General features: G+C 48.2%; 1 protein-coding gene across 7 annotated transcripts in view; it reads left to right on the top strand.

Annotated features, from left to right (window-relative positions):
• The window catches only part of LOC137383764 (FYVE, RhoGEF and PH domain-containing protein 4-like), a 448993-nt gene that overhangs the window by 281350 nt on the left and 147832 nt on the right, over positions 1-19811 (top strand). For all 7 annotated transcript variants that reach the window (XR_010977458.1, XR_010977457.1, XR_010977456.1 and 4 more), the window contains 6 exons: positions 314-470; positions 2616-2754; positions 3461-3519; positions 8446-8592; positions 15647-15739; positions 15819-15898. Coding sequence is in view for 3 of the 7 variants with exons in the window: in XM_068056923.1 (XP_067913024.1) it covers positions 314-470; positions 2616-2754; positions 3461-3519; positions 8446-8592; positions 15647-15739; positions 15819-15898 (675 nt within the window). In the remaining 4 variants the exon portion in view is untranslated. The remainder of the gene's footprint in view (positions 1-313; positions 471-2615; positions 2755-3460; positions 3520-8445; positions 8593-15646; positions 15740-15818; positions 15899-19811) is intronic.

Genomic DNA, 19811 nt, shown 5'->3' with positions numbered 1-19811 from the left:
CATCTTTCAAAATGAGGAGGCAATGTGACAAGGAGTTCAGCCATGATCTTTTCAAATGGCAGAGCAGGCTCGAGGGGCCGAATGGCCTACTCCTGCTTCTAAGTCGTATGTAAGGAGTTGCCTGTATTTGACTTAGAACAGGGAGATGTGCACTTGTGAGGCATCCACGACACTGCTGAGTAGCATTGCTGGGTTATAGGTGAGAGAATGTCACTGTTCCCAAGAATCCTTTAGATAATAGATCATACAGCAGTAAAGACCCCACCTTGGACCACTGACATCTGACAACCTACTGTGGGCTGTTCTGTTTCAGGAATGTTAATCCCAGGATCGGTAATGTGCTGTACAAACTCGCCCCATTCCTCAAGATGTATGGGGAATATGTGAAACACTTTGACAAAGCCATGGACCTACTGGACACCTTATTACAGAAGTGCCAGCCTTTCCGTGACATTATTGAGCACATCCAGGTATGGTGGACAGGCCTGTACTCTCACTGTGATTCATAGCTGGAGACAACAAGCCAGGATGGAGAGGCAAGAGAACGGGGCTCTCCCAGTTTTTATGTTCTCTGATACTCTCACTGATCAACTAGGCATCCTGGGAGGCAGCAGGTGGCTTTGTACTGATACAAGTCTGAACGACTGAGTCTATAATTACTGGGTAACAGATTGGCTGAAAGAATAATTAGAACTCCATGGTGTACAATCCTTGTTATTTAATCACCAGAGGACCATAGTGTGTGGCCCTTTTGTTAGCTCGAGTGAATTGGGTGTTGGGTGCATTTATAGGACCTTGGTCAGGCCTCAGTTAGAATATTGTGTCTGATTTTGATCTCCTCACATGGTGAGTCATATTGAAGTTTTAGAAAAGGATCAGGGAAAGACCAGGACAATATTCCCACTTTTAATTACCAAGGTAGGTTCAAAATTTGGGAGTCCACATTTTACAGAAACGTCAAATTAGGGGTGATCTGATTAAGGCTTATGAGATAATGATGGGAGTAGATTGTGTTCCAGTTGACAGTCTGCTCCAATTGAAAAGGTTAGGGAGGTCCATGGCTCACAATTTTAAGGTGTAAAGGCCACATCTAAGTTAGAGATCATGAGGTGGTAGTTTTCCCAGAGAATAGTGGATTACTAGAACAGGCTGCAGCTCGTGCAGTGGACACTGATTCACTGAATTCCTTCAATCAAGAGCTGGACCTCTTTCTGGTTGGTGCAGAAAGGGAATTCAGAGGTAGGGCGATTCTTCAGGTTAAGTTTTGGTCAGATAAAGGTCTTGGGGAGGAATTTCCCTGATAACAGGAAGACCATATGGCCCATCGAGCCTGCTCCACCATCCAATACCATTGTGGCTGATTTTAAGCGTCAATTCCACTTTCCCACCCACTCACCATATCCCTTGATTCCCTGAGAGACCAAGAATCTGTCTACAAGAACACAAGAAAGAGGATTTTCCTCCACAAGTTGGACTGAGTTTTTCTGTCCCAGGGGAACAGATGGTTTTGGGTGGGAGGAGTGTATATAATGTGATGCCCAAGGTATCATGATTATGTGGGACTGGCTGGGTGGACCAGAGGATCTTGTCCTGTCCATGATTGTTTGTATATTATTTGATGATTAGAGGACCATAGTGTCCCATCCCATGTGCATTTTGTTCACTGGAGGGGGCTGATCTTCATCTTCTGCCCAGAAGACGATCCCGGTTTAAGTTTATTCCTAACACTAACTTAGTGGGTGGAAAATAAAATGGTGGCTGCTCCCATTGCGTTTCCAGCAGCCAGATTTGCTGAGCGATGTGAGTCTGAAACAGGTAGGAGTGTCAGGAATAAACTTAAACCGGGATCAAGTGATGTCACTACGCTGATGCCATCTTACTGCCTGACTGCACCAAACACCTCCGGCTCCTGCCCACCAACTCTGGAGGTAGCTGCTATTTGAAGGTGCTCCCAACCCCTCTCAGATACCGCATCGAGATTTTGGAGATGTTTTCTTGCAGTATTTAGTGGGTTTTTGCACAGTGCTGGTAGCTGCTGCTGGGCAGGGTGTTTCTGGTGCCGAGTTCTGGTGTCGGGTGACCCATCCAGTTTTATTATACATTTTCATAGCGGTTTAATACAACTGAGTGTCTTGCTAGGCCATTTCAGAAGGCAGTTCAGAGTCAACCACATTACTGTGGGTATGGAGTCACTGATAGGTCAGACCAGGTGAGGATGGCAGATTTTCTTCCGTAAAAGACAATAGTGAATCACATTGATTTTTCTAAAAATGCAAGTTTCATGGTCACCATTATTTTCAGATTGATTTAGTTAACTGAATTTAAATTCCTCAGATGCTGTGGTGGGATTTGAACTCAAGTCTCTGGATCATTAGTCCAGGCCTTTGGATTACTAGCCCAGTAGCATAACAACAATGTTACTGTACTCCATGATAAATGGTGTAATGTAATTGTGTTAATGGATGTAATGCAACAGTGTTATAGTGAGTGTAATTAATGTTGGAGGGCTGTAATTGCTAGTGTGATAATGAGCTGTAGTTAGTGTTATAATTCAGAGAGGGATTAGCCTGGGTCATTGTTGTGACTGAGCTGCACTAACCTTGTGTGTTGTACAGGCACAGGCAGTGTGCAGCAGTCTGACTCTGCAACATCACATGCTGGAACCCGTGCAGAGAATACCTCGCTACCAGCTGCTCCTGATGGACTACCTGAGGAAGCTGCCTCCCGATTCAGCAGACAGGACCAATGCAGAGAGTAAGAGGAGGGGCATTTGGACGTTACCTGCCTCAGAGTGGGCCATTATCTTTGGTTAATTCCAGTGATAGGTAGAAATACAGAAAACACCTCAATAATAGGGCGGCACAGTGGCGCAGTGGTTAGCACTGCAGCCTCACAGCTCCAGGGACCCGGGTTCGATTCCGGGTACTGCCTGTGTGGAGTTTGCAAGTTCTCCCTGTGTCTGCGTGGGTTTTCTCCGGGTGCTCCGGTTTCCTCCCACAAGCCAAAAGACTTGCAGGTTGATAGGTAAATTGGCCATTATAAATTGTCACTAGTATAGGTAGGTGGTAGGGAAATATAGGGACAGGTGGGGATGTTTGGTAAGAATAGGGCATTAGTGTAGGATTAGTATAAATGGGTGGTTGATGTTCGGCACAGACTCGGTGGGCCGAAGGGCCTGTTTCAGTGCTGTATCTCTAATCTAATCTAATACAAAACTAGAGGCTGTAACTGGGAGCAAAGAGCAATGTGTTTGGGGAATGAGGTGAGAAGATGTGGTTCAAGGATACGGTGAGAAGGTGGGCAGGAGGGAAAAATCTGGGAATAAGTATCTGGCGTCTAGGGCCTGGTCTCTTCCATAATTGGAGGCGCAATTCTGTTTGACGCAAAAGACACTAAAGACTTGTCTGTCACTGACACCTTTCCATTAATTCCCACTCTACTGCATCACTTTTAACACAAGAATCGCTGCAGATAATAGCTGAAGCTGCCAAGCATTCAAACGCTGCAATTGCTGAATTGGTGAGTAACAAAAGCCATTTCTAATAGCTAGGAATACCAAATGACAACTAGTACTGTTGGTCTACAACTACTGCAGCTGTGCTCTGTCTGTGAACTTAATGTTCCTCGATCTCAGTCCATGTGAGCGTCACATTACTCCATCGCAGTCCCTGTGTGTGCAACATTATCTATCTCAGTCCCTGTGTGTGTAACATTATCTATCTCAGTCCCTGTGTGTGTAACATTATCTATTTCAGTCCCTGTGTGTGTAACATTATCTATCTCAGTCCCTGTGTGCGTAACAGTATCTATCTCAGTCCCTGTGTGTGTAACATTATCAATCTCAGTCCCTGTGTGTGTAACAGTGTCTATCTCAGTCCCTGTGTGTGTAACATTATCAATCTCAGTCCCTGTGTGTGTAACAGTGTCTATCTCAGTCCCTCTGTATGCAACAGTATCTATCTTAGTCCCTCTGTGTGTAACAGTATCTATTTCAGTCCCTGTGTGTGTAACAGTATCTCTGTCAGTCCGTGAGTGTGTAACATTATCTATCTCAGTCCCTGTGTATGTAGCATTATCTATCCCAGTCCCTGTGTGTGTAACATTATCTATCTCAGTCCCTGTGTGTAACAGTATCTATCCCTGTCTCTCTGTGTGTAACAGTATCTCTCTCAGTCCCTGTGTGTGTAACATTATCTATCTCAGTCCCTGTGTGCGCAACAGTATCAATCTCAGTTCCGGTGTGTGTAACATTATCTATCTCAGTCCCTGTGTATAAAAGTATCTATCTCAGTCCCTCTGTGTGTAACATTATATATCTCAGTCCCTCTGTGTGCAACAGTATCTATCTCAGTTCCTGTGTGTAACAGTATCTATCTCAGTCCCTCTGTGTGCAACAGTATCTATCTCTGTCCCTCTGCGTGTAACATTATCTATCTCAGTCCCTGTGTGTGTAACTGTATCTATCTCAGTCCCTCTGTGTGTAACAGTATCTATCTCTGTCCCTCTGCGTGTAACATTATCTATCTCAGTCCCTGTGTGTGTAACATTATCTATCTCAGTCCCTGTGTGTGTAACATTATCTATTTCAGTCCCTGTGTGTGTAACATTATCTATCTCAGTCCCTGTGTGCGTAACAGTATCTATCTCAGTCCCTGTGTGTGTAACATTATCAATCTCAGTCCCTGTGTGTGTAACAGTGTCTATCTCAGTCCCTGTGTGCGTACAATTATCTATTTCAGTCCCTGTGTGTGTAACAGTATCTATCTCAGTCCCTGTGTGTGTAACATTATCAATCTCAGTCCCTGTGTGTGTAACAGTGTCTATCTCAGTCCCTCTGTATGCAACAGTATCTATCTTAGTCCCTCTGTGTGTAACAGTATCTATTTCAGTCCCTGTGTGTGTAACAGTATCTCTGTCAGTCCGTGAGTGTGCAACATTATCTATCTCAGTCCCTGTGTATGTAGCATTATCTATCCCAGTCCCTGTGTGTGTAACATTATCTATCTCAGTCCCTGTGTGTAACAGTATCTATCCCTGTCTCTCTGTGTGTAACAGTATCTCTCTCAGTCCCTGTGTGTGTAACATTATCTATCTCAGTCCCTGTGTGCGCAACAGTATCAATCTCAGTTCCGGTGTGTGTAACATTATCTATCTCAGTCCCTGTGTATAAAAGTATCTATCTCAGTCCCTCTGTGTGTAACATTATATATCTCAGTCCCTCTGTGTGCAACAGTATCTATCTCAGTTCCTGTGTGTAACAGTATCTATCTCTGTCCCTCTGTGTGTAACAGTATCTATCTCAGTCCCTCTGTGTGTAACAGTGTCTATCTCAGTCCCTGTGTATGTAACATTATCTATCTCAGTCCCTCTGCGTGTAACATTATCTATCTCAGTCCCTGTGTGTGTAACTGTATCTATCTCAGTCCCTCTGTGTGTAACAGTATCTATCTCTGTCCCTCTGCGTGTAACATTATCTATCTCAGTCCCTGTGTGTGTAACTGTATCTATCTCAGTCCCTGTGTGTGTAACAGTATCTATCTCTGTCCCTCTGCGTGTAACATTATCTATCTCATTCCCTCTGTGTGTAACTGTATCTATCTCAGTCCCTGTGTGTTACAGTATCTATCTCAGTCCCTCTGTGTGTAACTGTATCTATCTCAGTCCCTCTGTGTGTAACAGTGTCTATCTCAGTCCCTGTGTATGTAACATTATCTATCTCAGTCCCTCTGCGTGTAACATTATCTATCTCAGTCCCTGTGTGTGTAACTGTATCTATCTCAGTCCCTCTGTGTGTAACAGTATCTATCTCCGTCCCTGTGTGTGTAACTGTATCTATCTCAGTCCCTCTGTGTGTAACAGTATCTATCTCAGTCCCTGTGTGTGTCACTGTATCTATCTCTGTCCCTCTGTGTGTAACATTATTTATCTCAGTCCCTGTGTGTGTATCTGTATCTATCTCAGTCCCTCTGTGTGTAACTGTATCTATCTCTGTCCCTCTGTGTGTAACAGTATCGATCTCTGTCCCTCTGCGTGTAACATTATCTATCTCATTCCCTCTGTGTGTAACTGTATCTATCTCAGTCCCTGTGTGTTACAGTATCTATCTCAGTCCCTCTGTGTGTAACTGTATCTATCTCTGTCCCTCTGTGTGTAACATTACCTATCTCAGTCCCTGTGTGTGTAACTGTATCTATCTCAGTCCCTCTGTGTGTAACAGTATCGATCTCTGTCCCTCTGTGTGTAACATTATCTATCTCAGTCCCTGTGTGTGTAACTGTCTCTATCTCAGTCCCTCTGTGTGTAACAGTGTCTATCTCAGTCCCTGTGTGTGTAACAGTATCTATCTTAGTCCCTCTGCGTGTAACATTATCTATCTCAGTCCCTGTGTGTGTAACTGTATCTATCTCTGTCCCTCTGTGTGTAACAGTATCTATCTCAGTCCCTCTGTGTGTAACACTATCTATCTCTGTCCCTCTGTGTTTAACATTATCTATCTCTGTCCCTCTGCGTGTAACATTATCTTTCTCAGTCCCTGTGTGTGTAACTGTATCTATCTCAGTCCCTGTGTGTGTAACAGTATCTATCTCTGTCCCTCTGTGTGTAACATATCTATCTCAGTCCCTCTGTGTGTAACAGTGTCTATCTCAGTCCCTGTGTATGTAACATTATCTATCTCAGTCCCTGTGTGTGTAACTGTATCTATCTCAGTCCCTCTGTGTGTAACAGTATCTATCTCAGTCCCTGTGTGTGTAACTGTATCTATCTCAATCCCTCTGTGTGTAACAGTATCTATCTCAGTCCCTGTGTGTGTATCTGTATCTTTCTCAGTCCCTCTGTGTGTAACATTATCTATCTCAGTCCCTCTGTGTGTAACTGTATCTATCTCTGTCCCTCTGTGTGTAACATTATCTATCTCAGTCCCTGTGTGTGTAACTGTATCTATCTCAGTCCCTCTGTGTGTAACTGTATCGATCTCTGTCCCTCTGCGTGTAACATTATCCATCTCAGTCCCTGTGTGTGTTACTGTCTCTATCTCAGTCCCTCTGTGTGTGTAACATTATCTATCTTAGTCCCTCTGCGTTTAACATTATCTATCTCAGTCCCTGTGTGTGTAACTGTATCTATCTTTGTCCCTCTGTGTGTAACAGTATCTATCTCAGTCCCTGTGTGTGTAACTGTATCTATCTCTGTCCCTCTGTGTGTAACAGTATCTATCTCAGTCCCTCTGTGTGTAACTGTATCTATCTCTGTCCCTCTGTGTGTAACAGTATCTATCTCAGTCCCTGTGTGTGTAACTGTATCTATCTTTGCCCCTCTGTGTGTAACAGTATCTATCTCAGTCCCTGTGTGTGTAACTGTCTCTATCTCTGTCCCTCTGTGTGTAATAGTATCTATCTCAGTCCCTCTGTGTGTAACTGTATCTATCTCAGTCCATCTGTGTGTAACAGTATCTATCTCAGTCCCTCTGTGTGTAACTGTATCTATCTCAGTCCCTGTGTGTGTAACTGTATCTATCTCTGTCCCTCTGTGTGTAACAGTATCTATCTCAGTCCCTCTGTGTGTAACTGTATCTATCTCAGTCCCTGTGTGTGTAACAGTATCTATCTCTGTCCCTCTGTGTGTAACTGTATCTATCTCAGTCCCTCTGTGTTTAACAGTATATATCTATGTCCCTCTGTGTGTAACAGTATCTATCTCAGTCCCTGTGTGTGTAACTGTATCTATCTCTGTCCCTCTGTGTGTAACAGTATCTATCTCAGTCCCTCTGTGTGTAACTGTATCTATCTCAGTCCCTGTGTGTGTAACAGTATCTATCTCAGTCCCTCTGTGTGTAACTGTATCTATCTCTGTCCCTCTGTGTGTAACAGTATCTATCTCAGTCCCTCTGTGTGTAACTGTATCTATCTCAGTCCCTCTGTGTGTAACAGTATCTATCTCAGTCCCTGTGTGTGTAACGGTATCTATCTCTGTCCCTCTGTGTGTAACAGTATCTATCTCAGTCCCTCTGTGAGTAACTGTATCTATCTCAGTCCCTCTGTGTGTAACTGTATCTATCTCAGTCCCTCTGTGTGTAACAGTATCTATCTCAGTCCCTGTGTGTGTAACGGTATCTATCTCTGTCCCTCTGTGTGTAACAGTATCTATCTCAGTCCCTGTGTGTGTAACGGTATCTATCTCTGTCCCTCTGTGTGTAACAGTATCTATCTCAGTCCCTCTGTGTGTAACTGTATCTATCTCTGTCCCTGTGTGTGTAACAGTATCTATCTCAGTCCCTCTGTGTGTAACACTATCTATCTCTGTCCCTCTGTGTTTAACAGTATCTATCTCAGTCCCTCTGTGTGTAACTTTATTTCACTCCCTGTGTGTGTAATTTCCTCTGTTGCATTCTGTTTGTGTAACGTTTGTTTTGTCTCAGAATATAAGCTTGCCACATTTGTTCTCTAGGAGAAGCAGGAGAAGATGTGGGAGATTTTTGAAATGCTGGGTGGAGATCCAGACCTTCTTGATCCTTCGAGTGAGCTGGTAAAGGAAGGCCCGATCCTGAAGGTGTCTGTCCGATCTAATACTGCGAATGAGCGCCATCTGTTTCTGGTATGTGGGACTGATACTTGGAGTTTTTTGTCAGTGTATATCTTTGCCATTGCTCTGTGGGATTTGTTATGTACCTGTTTCAGGTCAGCCACCTTCTCCCATAACCCTCAGTCTGTTCTTTCCATTTTGTTTTCTCCCCCCTCCCCCTCCATATCCTTTTACATTCTCCCTTCCCTGTTTCCCTCTGCCTCTCCATTCCCTTCCTCTTTCTCCTCCTCTTGCTTTACTCAGTAATAACATGTTCACTGACGCTCAGTTTGGTTTCCGCCAGGACCACTCAGTTCCAGACGCATTACAGCCTTGGTCCAAACATGGACAAAAGAGCTGAATTTCAGAGGTGCGGTGGGAGTATCTGCCCTTGACATCAAGGCAGTAGTTTTTAAATTTTTTTATTCATTCATGGGATGTGGGCGTCGCTGGCCAGGCCAGCATTTATTACCCATCCCGAATTGCCCTTGAGAAAGTGGTGGTGAGCTGCCTTCTTGAATCGCTGCAGTCCATGTGGGATAGGTACACCCGCAGTGCTGTTAGGAAGGGAGTTCCAGGATTTTGACCCAGCGACAGTGAAGGAACGGCGATATAGTTCCAAGTCAGGATGGTGTGTGACTTGGAGGGGAACTTGCAGGTGGTGGTGGTCCCATGTATTTGCTGCCCTTGTCCTTCTAGTTGGTAGAGGTTGCGGGTTTGGGAGGTGCTGTCGAAGGAGCCATGGTGCATTACTGCAGTGCATCTTGTAGATGGTACACACTGCTGCCACTGTGCGTCGATGGTGGAGGGAGTGAATGTTCGTGGATGGGATGCCAATCAAGTGCGCTGCTTTGTCCTGGATGGTGTCGAGCTTCTTGGGTGTTGTTGGAGCTGCACACATCCAAGCAAGTGGAGAATATTCCATCACACTCCTGACTTGTGCCTTGTAGATTGTGGACAGGCTTTGGGGAGTCAGGAGGTGAGTTACTCGCCTCAGGATTCCTCGCCTCTGACCTGCTCTTGTCGCCACGGTATTTATGTGTCTAGTCCAGTTCAGTTTTCAGTCAATGGTAGCCCCTAGGATGTTGATAGTGGGGGATTCAGCGATGGTAATGCCATTGAATGTCAAGGGGAAATGGTTAGATTCTCTCTTGTTGGAGATGGTCATTGCCTGGCACTTGTGTGGCGCGTATGTTACTTGCCACTTATCAGCCCAAGCCTGGATATTGTCCAGGTCTTGCTGCATTTCTACACGAACTGCTTCAGTATCTGAGGAGTCGCGAATGGTGCTGAACATTGTGCAATCATCAGCGAACATCCCCACTTCTGACCTTATGATTGAAGGAAGGTCATTGATGAAGCAGCTGAAGATGGTTGGGCCGAGGACACTACCCTGAGGAACTCCTGCAATGATGTCCTGGAGCTCAGATGATTGACCTCCAACAACCACAACCATCTTCCTTTGTGCTCGGTATGACTCCAGCCAGCGGAGGGTTTTTCCCCTGATTCCCATTGACCTCAGTTTTGCTCTGGCTCCTTGATGCCATACTCTGTCAAATGCTGCCTTGATGTCAAGGGCAGTCACTCTAACCTCACCTCTTGAGTTCAGCTCTTTTGTCCATGTTTGAACCAAGGCTGTAATGAGGTCAGGAGCTGAGTGGCCCTGGCGGAACCCAAACTGAGCATCACTGAGCAGGTTATTGCTAAGCAAGTGCCGCTTGATGGCACTGTTGATGACACCTTCCATCACTTTACTGATGATAGAGAGTCGGCTGATGGGGCAGTAATTGGCCGGGTTGGATTTGTCCTGCTTTTTGTGTACAGGACATACCTGGGCAATTTTCCACATTGCAGGGTAGATGCCAGTGTTGTAGCTGTACTGGAACAGCTTGGCTAGGGGCGCGGCAAGTTCTGGAGCAGAGGTCTTCAGTACTATTGCCGGAATATTGTCAGGACCCATAGCTTTTGCAGTATCCAGTGCCTTCAGTCGTTTCTTGATATCACGTGGAGTGAATCGAATTGGCTGAAGTTTGGCATCTGTGATGCTGGGGACTTCAGGAGGAGGCCGAGATGGATCATCAACTCAGCACTTCTGGCTGAAGATTGTTGCAAATGCTTCTGCCTTATCTTTCGCACTGATGTGCTGGGCTCCCCCATCATTGAGGATGGGGATATTTGTGGAGCCACCTCCTCCAGTTAGTTGTTTAATTGTCCACCACCATTCACGGCTGGATGTGGCAGGACTGCAGAGCTTAGATCTGATCCGTTGGTTATGGGATCGCTTACCTCTGTCTATCGCATGCTGCTTACGCAGTTTGGCATGCAAGTAGTCCTGGTTTGTAGCTTCACCAGGTTGACACCTCATTTTGAGGTATGCCTGGTGCTGCTCCTGGCATGCCCTCCTGCACTCTTCATTGAACCAGGGTTGGTCTCCTGGCTTGATGGTAATGGTAGAGTGGGGGATATGCCGGGCCATGAGGTTACAGATTGTGGTTGAGGACAATTCTGCTGCTGCTGATGGCCCACAGCACCTCATGGATGCCCAGTTTTGCATTGCTAGATCTGTTCGAAATCTATCCTATTCAGCACGATGATAGTGCCACACAACACGATGGACGGTATCCTCAATGTGAAGGCGGGACTTAGTCTCCACAAGGACTGTGCGGTGGTCACTCCTACCAATACAGTCATGGACAGATGCATCTGCGGCAGGCAGATTGGTGAGGACGAGGTCGAGTATGTTCTTCCCTCTTGTTGGTTCCCTCACCACCTGCCGCAGACCCAGTCTAGCAGCCATGTCCTTTAGTACTCGGCCAGCTCGGTCAGTAGTGGTGCTACCGAGCCACTCTTGGTGATGGACATTGAAGTCCCCCACCCAGAGTACATTTTGTGCCCTTGCCACCCTCAGTGCTTCCTCCAAGTGGTGTTCAACATGGAGGAGTACTGAGTCATCAGCTGAGGGAGGGCGGTAGGTGGTAATCAATAGGAGGTTACCTTGCCCATATTTGACCTGATGCTATGAGACTTCATGAGGTCCGGAGTCGATGTTGAGGACTCCCAGGGCAACTCCCTCCCTACTGTATACCACTGTGCCACCACCGCTGCTGGGTCTGTCCTGCCGGTGGGACAGGACGTACCCGGGGATGGTGATGGCAGTGTCTGGGACATTGTCTGTTAGGTATGATTCCGTGAGCATGACTATGTCAGGCTGTTGCTTGACTAGTCTGTGGGACAGCTCTCCCAACTTTTTAGGTACAACTGAGTGGCTTGCTGGGCCATTTCAGAGGGCATGTAAAGGACATTAGTGAACCAGATGGGTTTTTACAACAATTGACAATGGTTTCATGGCCATCATTAGACTAGTTTTTAATTCCAGATTTTTTATTAAGTTCAAATTCCACCTTCTGCTGTGGTGGGATTCGAACCCATGTCCCCAGAGGAATACCCTGGGTCTCTGGGTTACTCGTCCAGTGATAATACCACTACACCACCGCCTACCTATTTGACTGAGGGTGACATCAAGGAGCCCTAGCAAAACTGGAGTCAATGGGAATCAGGGGGAAAACTCTCTGTTGGTTGGAGTCATACCTAGCACAAAGGAAGATGGTTGTAATTGTTGGAGGCCAATCATCTCAGCTCCAGAATAGTGCTGCAGGAGTTCCTCAGGGCATCAATAACAGCACCAACTTGCATTTATAAAGAGTTTTAAATGTAATAAAACATCCCAAGATGTTCTACAAGAATGTTAGCGATCTAAATTTGACACTGAGCCACAAAGGAGCTATTAGGACAGATGACCAAAACCTTGACCAAAGAGGTTGGTTTTACAAGGATGAGAATTTTAAAATTGAGGAGTTGCTGGACCAGGAGCCAATGTAGATCAGTGAGCACAAAAGCAAAATATTGTGGATGCTGGAAAGCTGAAATAAAAATGGAAAAAGTGCTGGAATCACTCAGCAGGTCAGGCAGCTTCTGTGGAGCGAGAAGCAGTTTATGTTTCAGGTCTGAGATCTTTCATCACTTCTGATGACTCTGCAGTTCTGATGAAAGGTCACCGACCTGAAACTTTAAATCTGTTTCTCTATCCACTGATGCTGCCTGACCTGTCGAGTAGATCAGCGAGCACAGGGGTGATAGGGGGACAGGACTTGGTGCGAGTTAGGACACGGGCTGCAGAGTTTTGGATGAGGTCAAGTTTATGGAAGATGGGAGAGCAGCCAGGAGTGTGTAGGAACAGTTAAGTCTATAGGTAACAATGACATAAATGAGGGTTTCAGCAGCAGAGGAGCTGAGGCAGGGTAGAGTCAAGCAATGTTACAGAGGTGGAAATAGACAGTCTTAGTGATGGCACAGACATGTTGTCGGAGGCTCCTCTTGGGGGTCAGATATGTCACCAAGGTTGCGAACAGTCTGGTTCAGCCTCAGACATTAGCCAGGGAGAGGGATGGAGTCAGTGGCTAAGAAACAGAATTCACAGGGATCAAAGACAATGGTTGTGCTCTTCCCAGTACTTAAACGGAGGGAATTCCAGCTCATCCAGTACTGAATGTTGGACAACACGTTTGACAATTTAGAAACAATTGAGAGGTCAAGACAGGTGGTGATGAGGTAGAGTTGGATGTTGTCAGCGTGCATGTGCAAACTGACGTGTTTCCAGATGATGTTGCTGAAGAGCAGCATGTAGATGAGAAATAGAAGGGGGCCAAGGATAGATCCATGGGGGATCCCGTAGAGAACAGTATGGAGTGGGAAGGGAAGCCATTGATGGTGATTCTCTGGCTCTGACTGGATAGGTAGGAGTGCAGTTCCACTCAGTTGGGCGATGGAGGAGAGGCGTTGGAGGAGGATGGTGGAGTCAACCATGTCCTGGTTCCAACCATCTTCAGCTGCTTCATCAATGACCTTCCCTCCATCATAGGGTCAGAAGTGGGGATGTTCACTGATGATTGCACAGTGTTCAATACCCTTCCTAACTCCTCAGGTCATGAAGCAGTCCATGCCTGCGTGCAGCAAGACCTGGACAATATTCAGGCAACATTCTGGGGCAGGTAGAGTGAGGAACAGGACTCGATGGGGGCAATTGGGAAGGGTCAATCAGGTGGGGCAAGGGAGGGGTCGATCCGGGGGGAGAGAGTGAGGGCGTCAATCAGGAGGGGTGATGGAAGGGTCAATTGAGGGAGGGGTCAGTCAGGAGGGGCGTGGAAGGTGTCAATTGGGGAAGGGGAGAGAGGAGTCAATTGAGGGAGGGTCAATCAGGAGGGGCGAGGGAGGTGCTAATCGGGGGGAGAGAGTGGTCAATTGGGGCAGGGGCAAGGGAGGGGTCAATTGGGGGAGGGGTGAGGGAGGGGTTGATCAGAGAAGGGGCGAGGGAGGTGTCGATCGGGGTGGGTGGAGAGGGAGGGGTTGATCGGGGGAGGAGAGGTTGATCGGGGGAGGGGCGAGGGAGGTGTCGATTCGGTGGTGGAGGGGGAAGGGTTGATCGGGGGAGGGGCGAGAGAGGTGCCGATCAGGGGCGTGGAGAATGAGGGGTTGATCGGGGGAGGGGCGAGGGAGGTGTCGATCGGGGGTGGAGAGGGAGGGGTTGATTGGGGGAGGGGCGAGGGAGGTGTCGATCGGGAGTGGAGAGGGAGGGGTTGATCGGGGGAGGGGCAAGGGAGATGTCGATCGAAGGGGGTGGAGAGGGAGGGGTTGATCGGGGGAGGGGCGAGGGAGGTGTCGATCGGGGGTGGAGAGGGAGGGGTTGATTGGGGGAGGGAAGAAGGAGGTGTCGATCGGGGGTGGAGAGGGAGGGGTTGATTTGGGGAGGGGCGAGAGATGTGCCGATCGGGGGTGGAGAGGGAGGGGTTGATTTGGGGAGGGGCCAGGAAGGTGTTGGTCGGGGATGGAGAAGGAGGGGTTGATCGGGGGAGGGGCGAGGGAGGTGTCGATCGGGCGTGGAGAGGAAGGGGTTGATCAGGGGAGGGGCGAGGGAGGTGTCGATCAGGGGTGGAGAGGGAGGGGTTGATTTGGGGAGGGGCCAGGAAGGTGTTGATCGGGCATGGAGAGGGAGGGGTTGATCGGGGGAGGGGCGAGGGAGGTGCTGAGGGGGGTGGTGGAGATGGAGGGGTTGATCGGGGGAGGGGCAAGGAAGGTGTCGATCGGGGGTGGAGAGGGAGAGGTTGATCGGGGGAGGGGCGAGGAAGGTGTCGATCGGGGGTGGAGAGGGAGAGGTTGATCGGGGGACGGGCGAGGAAGGTGTCGATCGGGGGTGGAGAGGGAGAGGTTGATCGGGGGACGGGCGAGGAAGGTGTCGATCGGGGGTGGAGAGGGAGAGGTTGATCGGGGGAGGGGCGAGGAAGGTGTCGATCGGGGGTGGAGAGGGAGAGGTTGATCGGGGGTGGGGCGAGGAAGGTGTTGATCGGGGGTGGAGAGGGAGGGGTTGATTTGGGGAGGGGCGAGGAAGGTGTCGATCGGGGGTGGAGAGGGAGAGGTTGATCGGGGGAGGGTCGAGGAAGCTGTCGATCGGGGGTGGAGTGGGAGGGGTTGATCGGGGGAGGGGCGAGGAAGGTGTCGATCGGGGGTTGAGAGGGAGGGGTTGATCGGGGGAGGGGCGAGGAAGGTGTCGATCGGGGGTGGAGAGGGAGAGGTTGATCGGGGGAGGGGCGAGGAAGGTGTCGATCGGGGGTGGAGAGGGAGAGGTTGATCGGGGGTGGAGAGGGAGAGGTTGATCGGGGGAGGGGCGAGGAAGGTGTCGATCGGGGGTGGAGAGGGAGAGGTTGATCGGGGGAGGGGCGAGGAAGGTGTCAATCGGGGGTGGAGAGGGAGAGGTTGATCGGGGGAGGGGCGAGGAAGGTGTCGATCGGGGGTGGAGAGGGAGAGGTTGATCGGGGGTGGGGCGAGGAAGGTGTCGATCGGGGGTGGAGAGGGAGAGGTTGATCGGGGGAGGGGCGAGGAAGGTGTCGATCGGGGGTGGAGAGGGAGAGGTTGATCGGGGGAGGGGCGAGGAAGGTGGCGATCGGGGGTGGAGATGGAGGGGTTGATCGGGGGAGGTATGAGCTTCCACCCCTCTACCCACCCCCTAATTTCATTGGTCTGTGTTTTATTTCAGTTGAACAACATGCTGCTCTACTGCTCCCCAAAGTTGAGTCTTGGAGGTTCACGATTCACTGTTCGCACGAAGCTGCTGATGGATTCTATGCAGGTTGTTAGTGTTTACTCAGAGAATTCTGCAGTTGGAGTATGGCGAGTAGACACTGACCAAAACTCCCATTGCTTTACAGGTCAAGGAGGTGATTGATGCTGAGGGGCGGCACTGCTTCCTAGTGTCAGGCAAACAGCGATTACTGGAACTGCAGGCCAGGTAGGAGAAGACTCTGCACTCACCAGCTAATCGTGTTGTGTGGCATTACCACCGTGTGAAATAGGATAGATTCAGAACAGATCTAGCAACTCAAAACTGGGCGTCCATGAGGCGCTGTGGGCCATCAGCAGCAGCAGAATTGTACTCAACCACAATCTGTAACCCGATGGCCCAACATATCCCCCACTCTACCATTACCATCAAGCTGGGGGATCAATGAAGAGTGCAGGAGGACATGCCAGGAGCAGCACCAGGCATACCTCAAAATGAGGTGTCAGCTTCGTGAAGCTGCAACACAGGACTAGATGCATTCTAAACAGGGGAAGCAGCATGCGACAGACAGAACTAAATGATCCCACAGCCAACGGATCAGATCTAAGCTCTGCAGTCCTGCCACATCCAGTCATGAATGGTGGTGGACAACTGATAGGAGGAGGCAGTTCCACAAATATCCCCATCCTCAATGATGGGGGAGCCCAGCACATCAGTGCGAAAGACAAGGCATTTGCAATCATCTACACCCAGAGACCCTGAGTTGATGATCCATCTCAGTCTGCTCCCGAAGTCCCCACCATCACAGATGCCAGTCTTCAGCCAATTTGATTTACTCCTCGTGATAATAAGAAATGACTGAAGGCACTGGATACAGCAAATGTTATGGGCCCTGACAACATCCCGGCTGTAGTACTGAAGACCTGTGCTCCAGAACTTGCCACGCCTCTAGCCACGCTGTTCCAGTACAGCTACAACACTGGCATCTACCCTGCAATGTGGAAAATTGCTGGGAACAGTGACCATAATTCCGTAAGTTTGAAGGTACTTGTAGATAAGGATAAGAGTAGTCCTCGGGTGAAGGTGCTAAATTGGGGGAAGGCTAATTATAACAATATTAGGCAGGAACTGAAGACTTTAGATTGGGGGCGGCTGTTTGAAGGTAACTCAACATCTGACATGTGGGAGTCTTTCAAACGTCAGTTGATTAGAATCCAGGACCGGCATGTTCCTGTGAGGAAGAAGGATAAGTTTAGCAAGTTTCGGGAACCTTGGATAACGAAGGATATTGTGAGCCTAGTCAAAAAGAAAAAAGAAGCATTCGTAAGGGCTAGAAGGCTGGGAACAGACAAAGATCATGAGGAATATAAGGAAAGTAGGAAGGAACTTAAGCAAAGAGTCAGGAGGGCTAAGAGGGGTCATGAAAAGTCATTGGCAAACAGGATTAAGGAGAATCCCAAGGCTTTTTATACGTATATAAAGAGCAAGAGGGTAACCAGGGAAAGGGTTGGCCCACTCAAGGACAGAGGAGAGAATCTATGCGTGGAGCCAGAGGAAATGGGCGAGGTACTAAATGAGTACTTTGCATCAGTATTCACCAAAGAGAAGGACTTGGTGGATGATGAGTCTAGGGAAGGGAGTGTAGATAGTCTGGGTCATGTCGCTATCAAAAAGGAGGTGGTGTTGGGCGTCTTGCAAAGCATTAAGATAGATAAGTCCCCAGGGCCTGATGGGATTTACTCCAGAATACTGAGGGAGGCAAGGGAAGAAATTGCTGGGGCCTTGACAGAAATCTCTGTATCCTCATTGGCTACAGGTGAGGTCCCAGAGGACTGGAGAATAGCCAATGTTGTTCCATTGTTTAAGAAGGGTAGCAAGGATAATCCAGGAAATTATAGGCTGGTGAGCCTTACGTCAGTGGTAGGGAAATTATTAGAGAGGATTCTTCGGGACAGGATTTACTCCCATTTGGAAACAAATGAACTTATTAGCGAGAGGCTGCATGGTTCTGTGAAGGGGAGGTCGTGTCTCACTAACTTGATTGAGTTTTTTGAAGAAGTGACGAAGATGATTGATGAAGGAGGGGCAGTGGATGGTGTCTACATGGACTTCAGTAAAGCCTTTGACAATGTCCCTCATGGCAGACTGGTACAAAGGGTGAAGTCACATGGGATCAGATGTGAGCTGACAAGATGGATACAGAACTGGCTCAGTCATAGAAGACAGAGGGTAGCAGTGGAAGGGTGCTTTTGTGAATGGAGGGATGTGACTAGTGGTGTTCCACAGGGATCAGTACTGGAACCTTTTCTCTTTGTAGTATATATAAATGATTTGGAGGAAAATGTAGCTGGTCTGATCAGTAAGTTTACGGACGACACAAAGGTTGGTGGAGTTGCGGATAGTGATGAAGATTGTCAGAGGATACAGCAGGATATAGATCGGTTGGAGACTTGGGCGGAGAAATGGCAGATGGAGTTTAATCCAGACAAATGTGAGGTAATGCATTTTGGAAGGTCTCATCCAGGTGGGAAGTATACAGTAAATGGCAGAACCCTTAGGAGTATTGACAGGCAGAGAGATCTGGGCGTACAGGTCCACAGATCACTGAAAGTGGCAATGCAGGTCGATAAGGTAGTCAAGAAGGCATACGGCATGCTTGCCTTCATCAGTCGGGGCATCGAGTATACAAATTGGCAAGTCATGCTGCAGCTGTACAGAACCTTAGTTAGGCCACACTTAGAATATTGCATGCAATTCTGGTTGCCACACTCCCAGAAGGACATGGAGGCTTTGGAGAGGGTACAGAAGAGGTTTACCAGGATGTTGCCTGGTCTGGAGGGCATTAGCTATGAGGAGAGGTTGGATAAACTCGGATTGTTTTCACTGGAACGACGGAGGTGGAGGGGCGACATGATAGAGGTTTACAAAGTTATGAGTGGCATGGACAGAGTGGATAGTCAGAAGCTTTTCCCCAGGGTGGAAGAGTCAGTTACTAGGGGACATAGGTTTAAGGTGCGAGGGGCAAAGTTTAGAGGGGATGTGCGAGGCAAGTTCTTTACACAGAGGGTGGTGAGTGCCTGGAACCTGCTGCTGGGGGAGGTGGTGGAAGCAGGTACGATAGCGATGTTTAAGAGGCATCTTGACAAATACATGAATAGGATGGGAATAGAGGGATACGGTCCCCGGAAGTGCAGAAGGTTTGAGTTTAGACAGGCATCAAGATCAGCGCAGGCTTGGAGGGCCGAAAGGCCTGTTCCTGTGCTGTACTGTTCTTTGTTCTTTGTATGTCCTGTACACAAAAAGCAGGACAGATCCAACCTGGCCAATTACCGCCTCATCAGCCTACTCTCAATCATCAGCAAAGTGATGGAAGGTGGTGTCGACAGTGCTATCGAGTGACACTTACTCGAGAATAAGCTTCTCAGTGATGCTCAGTTTGGGTTCCACCAGGGCCACTCAGCTCCTGACTTCATTACTGCCTTTGTCCAAACATGGACAAAAGAGCTGAAATCCAGAGGTGAGGTGAGAGTGACTGCCCTTGACATCAAGGTAACGTTTCACCGAGTATGGCATCAAGGAGCCCAACAATGGAATCGACATTAAAGTCAATGGGAATCAAGGGGAAAACGCTTCGCTGGCTGGAGTCATCTCTAATACAAAGAAAGATGGTTGTGATTGTTGGAGGTCAATCATCTCAGTCCCAGGACATCCCTGCAGGAGTTCCTCAGGGTAGTGTCCTAGACCCAACCATCTTCAGCTGCTTCGTCAATGACCTTCCCTCCGTCATAAGTGGGGATGATCGCTGATGATTGCACAATGTTCAGCACCATTAGCAACTCCGCAGATACTGAAGCAGTCCATGCCCACTTGCAGCAAGACCTGGACAACATTTAGTCTTTTGCTGATAAGTGGCAACTAACATTCATGCCAAACAAGTGCCAGGCAATGACCATTTCCAACAAGAGAGAATCTTGTCATCTCTCCTTGACATTCAGTGGCATTACCATCGCTGAATCCCCCACTATCAACATCCTGGGGGTTACTATTGACCAGAAACTGAACTGGAGTTGCCAAATAAACACTGTGGTTACAAAAGCAGATCAGTTGCTGGGAATTCTGTGGTGAGTAACTCACCTCCTGA

The sequence above is a fragment of the Heterodontus francisci genome, chromosome 25 (assembly GCF_036365525.1).
Source record: "Heterodontus francisci isolate sHetFra1 chromosome 25, sHetFra1.hap1, whole genome shotgun sequence".
In the NCBI taxonomy this organism is placed as follows: Eukaryota; Metazoa; Chordata; class Chondrichthyes; order Heterodontiformes; family Heterodontidae; genus Heterodontus; species Heterodontus francisci.
Note: the sequence above shows the minus strand (reverse complement) of the source record. Positions and strands in the feature narration are given on the sequence as shown.